Below are 5,816 nucleotides of genomic sequence, written 5' to 3' on the forward strand. Positions count from 1 at the left end.
TGGGCTTAAATAATCTTCTAGAGCTTGGTTTAAGTGTTTCATTTCAATCTTACTCGGGTTGGATTCTAGCAATGTGCATCTGATCATTCTTTGTTTGTAAATTTTAAAAAAATATATTGGTAATATTACCATTCTAGCAACACGCGTTGATGAAATTTCTTAACAGAGGATAGTGTAACAAAAATATTCAAGGTCATGTAATTTTTTATTGATTTGTTTGAGATTAAAGAGCTCAAGCCTTTACGACACTTTCTTGGAATAAAAGTTGCATGGCCTACATGACATTTTTATTTCTCAAGTAAAGTATGTCATTGATCTTTTGGTCCCTATAAGAATGATGGGTCCCACCCTGTTAAGATACTGATTGAAGTGATTCATTACTTATCTAATCAGGAATCCCCCATTATCTCTAACCCTGAGCATTATTGTCATTCGGTGGGCAAGCTCATTTAAAATTCATCACTCGTCCCAACATTGTATATGCCGTGAGTATAGTCAATTAATTTATTCAGACTCCAAGTATCTATCATTTAACATTGTATATGCTGTGAGTATAGTCAATTAATTTATTCAGACTCCAAGTATCTATCATTTAACATTGTATATGCCTTGAGTATAGTCAATTAATTTATTCAGACTCCAAGTATCTATCATTTAAATATTGTCTATCACATTCATAAAAGCAGCTCTAGGCAAAGTTATTATTTATATTAATCATAGCCACCTTAACATTCAAGCTTATTGTAATGTATATTGGGCAAGATCTTTTGCTATTGACGTTCCACGACCAAGTTCTATACATTCGTGGAAGGTAATATTGTCTCTTAAAAGATTAAGCAACATATAGTTATTGTACTATCTTTAGTAAAAGATAATTAAACATTGAGCTATGATGCATGGTACCAATGAAGTGCTTTGGCTGCACTCCTTTCTTGTTGATATCAACAATGATATCACATTTGTTGTTCCTCTCTTCTACAACAATTAAGTTACAATTCACATGACGTCTAATCTAGTTTTTCACAAATGTACCAAGTACATCCGAGTCAACTATCATTTCATTCGTGAGGAATTAAAAAGCAACGTTATTAGTACACCTCATATCGCATCTAAAGATCAGTTAGCAAATATATTTACAAAAGATGTTATAGAGCTCGTTTGAATGACATTGAAATCAAGTTAGGAATGTTCGATGCTCATGCTCTAGCTTGAGGAGGGTGCATTTAAGTAGTCTTATGGACTATATGTTGAAATTTGTGGTTTTGGAAAAAATATTTCAAAATTTCATAATTTTGTCGCCAAAATGATTTTCAGGAATTTCAAATAAAAAAGTGCAGTGTGTGCTTTTGTCCTACATCGAAAATGATAGAAAGAGTTTTAAGATTTATATGTGGATATATTTGTAGTATTCTTAGTTAGAGCTTTAGAGATTGAGATGCTCAAGTAACCCGTTCTAGTGCTATACACTAGAACACACGCGCGCGCTCTAGCACGGGCACGGGCGTGGGAGTAAGTGTGGGTAGTGTGGCTGTAGTGGCATACATCACATGTGCGCATCATGTCACATAATGGTCGCTCCCTCATGACCTTACGCAAACTGTCGCGAGACAGTGAAAGTGATCTAATAGGAGCCTAGATACAATGGATCTGAAATAAGTCAGGGTTTTATAGGCGACCGAGAACGGTCGGATCTTTAATCTAAAATAGTTAATCGTTTCTAAAAACGGCTAGCTGGCTTGAAATCTACAATAGTCCAAAAATGAATGGGCCATGATGATCCAACGGTCAGATCTTCCAATCCGACGACCAAAAACGTCTGAAATTAATGATCAATGGTCAAAAACATTTTTCAAATGTTCTAAACCATTGATGGCCACCTAGCAACAGTCCATTCCCTGGTGCCTATATAAACTGAACCATTCCGGTTCAAATTTCATCATCTCAAACACTAATACCTCCTATTCCATCATATTCTCCAGATAACATCTCATTCATAGAATATTCTAATGCATCGACTGTTTGATTCTACTAGAAGATCTGCTATGTTGAATTGTTCCTAAGTGGACCCATCGTGATTGTTGCACACCGGATTCAAATAAGCTTGTCTTATCCTGAAAGCAATTCGCCTGTAATCCATCAGCAATTGATAAGGAGGCGAATCACATTTTAAAGACAGCGTATATTTTATGTGATTCAGCCTACTGAAACGATATAATTAAACTTTTTTTAAAAAAAAAAATTCAGTATATCCAACATTTTTCTAACACTATCGTATCTGTTCCACTTTTATAAGTAAGGGAAAGGGAGAGGGGGAGCCATGGAGACCATAATTTACTTAAATAATAAAATTAACAATGATAATGAGCTGATTTTCATAGTCCAAAGCCTCACAGAACCAAAACCAGAAAACAAATCTGGAAATGGCATGAAAATTCAAATCTTACACCACTAGCAGCAATCAAACTGAACTGAAATCCTAACCGTTTACCATGGCACAGTTCTTTCTGATCTCACCCGTCGATCCCGTCTTTACTTCGATGCGGCCCATCTTCTCCATGGACAGTGCAAACTCCTCAAAGAACTTTGAAAGTGGGCCATTAAGGAGTTCGAGAATGTAAGATCTGGAGGTGCTGTCTGTGGTCAGAGCTGCATCGGACTCGAACAGACCTCGTCTCTTCAGTAGAAGTTGGTAGTAGCTAAGATCGAACGTCCTGAAACTGCCCGGGTCCATTTCGGCCAATGTGGTGTTATCAGTCTGTGTTCTGCACTTGTTCCTACGAAGAACTGCGGCGTACTCACTGTCTAGAGATGGGTCTTCATCGCCTACTCCTGTGAAGTTGTAGAGCCGGGCGCTGAATGCTGGACAGTGAGCGATGCCGATTGTGTGACCCCCTATGATAATCAAAGACAATTCTTGATCATGCACATTTTTCGCCCTTTATTAAATGGTGGTGATTCGTCCACTGTATATGTGGCACTTATGTGTGTAAATCCAAACTGTTTGAGCCATGGCCCCCTTAGTGGATAGACCATTGATCAACAAAAGGATAATTAGAAAGATATACGGTCAGCAGTCCAAATTCAATTTTTTATATCAATTGGTTAATGATCAATATCAGTTTTCTACTATGCTCTGTTCAAAATGGGCCCACGATTTTGACGCAGGAAGGATGTGATTAGGTCAATCACCGTCTTTCTCAGGGAATAACTACTGCAAATCCACGGAGCTCTCTGGACTCCTCAGAGAGCTTCTTTGAATTCACGAGGATAAAATTAGAAATAATTTCTAATAAATTTGAAATAAATGAATTATAAAAAAATTTTAAAAAAATGAAATTACAACCTTTAAATAATGAGCTCAACCCTCAGACAAAGTTTTAGATTCAAACTTCCTAAAATTGTGACTTGATATAAATACTAAACTTACTATTTACAGATGGTCTCCATTCCTACTAGGCTTCATAATTTTTCGCAAAAAATAGTAAGGGGCCAATTTCTCCAAACCATGTTATTCTCTTAATTTTTCTAAACCCTTTTCATACCAGGCAGAGTCCTACAAATTCCAGGTTTGATCGAACTAAAACTTATCATTTATAATAAAAATGAAAATAAAAGAGACTTTTGACCGTCAATCTTATAGAATTGGTTGGCTAAAGTAGTTTCTCCAACTCGAAAATCATATATGATATGTCCAAAAACTAATCCCAATTTGCAAGATACAATTGTTTTAACGTTTTAACGGTCAGGATCATTTCTGCCTCTGATTGGGCCTTCTCTAGTCCATTTTTGCCCTGAAAATATTTGTGACCTGCTCTACATCAGATTTGTGTGGCCATTATTGAATATGGGCAGACCAATACTTAACGATTGGTGGTAACTGAAATAGTAGCTTACCAGATAACAGAACCAAATCTTGCACATCAAGACCTTTGCTAGCGAAATTCGATTGCAGAGAACTGAAATTGAAATTTGGAGCAGGGATTTCGTTTGAGGCTTCCGAAACATTCGACACTGTCCCATCTCTTCGACCGGTGGGGACCTGCCAAGATGGTCCACCCTGTTGTTGCAGAGGTAGTAATAAACAAGATGGATTAGTTGAAACATGAACAAATGCTACAAGTTATTTAATTTTGGTGGAAGATCATTTAATTAATTCGACATCGGAAAATTCATTAGGTAGGCCCACAATGCAGATGGACAGTCCCAAGAACAAGAATTCTGTTGTTTTTAGAAATCCTATTTTCTGAAACACGTGGTCCATTTGATGACTTGGGCCAGCCTAATTTTCGAGCCTTGATGATGGGTTCCTCATGATGAATGGCCTTGATCATACACACCAATGTAGAAATCAAATCTCTTGCTGGAATGAATTGAAATGGTGGGGTGACAGAATCCTTACAGTCACTACAATTGCATCTCTTGTCGCCAATGTAACGATATCAGCGCATGAAACAATGCCTGGGCACTCGGCTTCTAACAAGCTCTTCACACGGTCAATGAAATCGAATCCTCGGAGCGTTCGATTCGGAACTGCATCCTTCTCTGCTTGGTTTGAAGTTGAATTCAACAGAACAGATGCATCACAGCCCTGAAAAAAGAATAAAAAGAAGAAGAAATCAAACAACAATAAAATCCTTGTATCTCTCCCACAAAACAGAAATGCCCACATTTTCTACTACATTTGGAATGCATGTAGTAGATCATCCAGACCATCTAAATCAGAGGCCCCATTATGAATTGAGCAGAAACCCAAAAATCAAACTCACCCAATGATCTTAAAAATCTATTTGGTGGCTATAATATGGATGGTGATCAAGAAAATAATCAGCAGACCAACCTCATCAGTCAATATCAGATGGTTAAGATTGTCTGATCAGTGTAATTATCAACATATAATACATCCACAATGGGGCCGAGAATTTGGACGGTCTGGATCGACACACATTATTCAGCGATAGAAACCATAACCAAATTAAAAGAAAAAATGTCCACTGCCTTCCGTTAAAAATCATAACGAAACAGAGGAAAACAGAGTAAAACAGAGGATACTGACCCGCACAAAGCAATCATGGAAATGCATTCTCAGAAGCTGCGCTGCCAACGACGGTACTCGAGAGATATGCTGCTTTACATAGTCTGATACGATCTTCTCTGCTTTCGGACAGCTCTGATCATAAAATCCCATTTTCAGAGTAGCTTCAGCATGGCCCAGAAATCCCAAAAAACCAAGGATGAGAATACCAGCACAGCTCAACTTCCCCATTTTCCTTACAAAATGTATAACACCTCTTTCACTTGTATTTTCTACACTGAATGAACAGACCACGTGATAGATGACTTTATAAAAGCTCCTTCAGTTATTTGAATTGGTGAAACAAAGCGGAAGAGTAGAAGCCATAAAAATGCTATCTCCTTACACTTTCCGATGTGTAGCTTTTCTGGCAAGTTTGAATCATTCATCTGGTGGGTCCCACTGATTCTGTGCCTTACTTCAATAAATAACGAGGGGAAAGGATTAGGTGCGCGGACTCATCCAAGACGGTGCAAGCCCTCACCGTGGGGCCCTCTATGATGTATGTATTTTGTATCCATGCTGTCCATCGGTTTTGCCAGGTCATTTTAGAGCATAATTCGAAAAATCAAATCAAGGGAAGAAACTGTTTTCCTTTTTATGGCCCACTAAAGTTATGGTTCAAAGTAAAAATTGGTACCGGAGGGTTTCATGAGGTTTTGCTTCATGTGGACCGTTCAGATTTTTGAGGCTCATCAAATATGATAAGTTCTCAAAAAGGCTCATCAAATATGATAAGTTCTCA

At 37.7% G+C, this 5,816-nt stretch overlaps 1 protein-coding gene across 1 annotated transcript; it reads right to left on the minus strand.

Annotated features, from left to right (window-relative positions):
* Window positions 1-2,322: 2,322 nt before the first annotated feature.
* LOC131238979 (peroxidase 3-like) lies at window positions 2,323-5,352 on the minus strand. Its single transcript, XM_058236551.1, has 4 exons — window positions 5,054-5,352; window positions 4,400-4,588; window positions 3,895-4,057; window positions 2,323-2,892 (listed from the first exon to the last, which is right to left on the minus strand). Exons 1-4 carry the CDS (start codon window positions 5,261-5,263, stop codon window positions 2,477-2,479), a joined length of 978 nt encoding a protein of 325 aa, XP_058092534.1. The 5' UTR covers window positions 5,264-5,352; the 3' UTR covers window positions 2,323-2,476.
* Window positions 5,353-5,816: the final 464 nt, after the last annotated feature.

The sequence above is a fragment of the Magnolia sinica genome, chromosome 1 (genome assembly GCF_029962835.1).
Source record: "Magnolia sinica isolate HGM2019 chromosome 1, MsV1, whole genome shotgun sequence".
NCBI classification, from domain to species: Eukaryota; Viridiplantae; Streptophyta; class Magnoliopsida; order Magnoliales; family Magnoliaceae; genus Magnolia; species Magnolia sinica.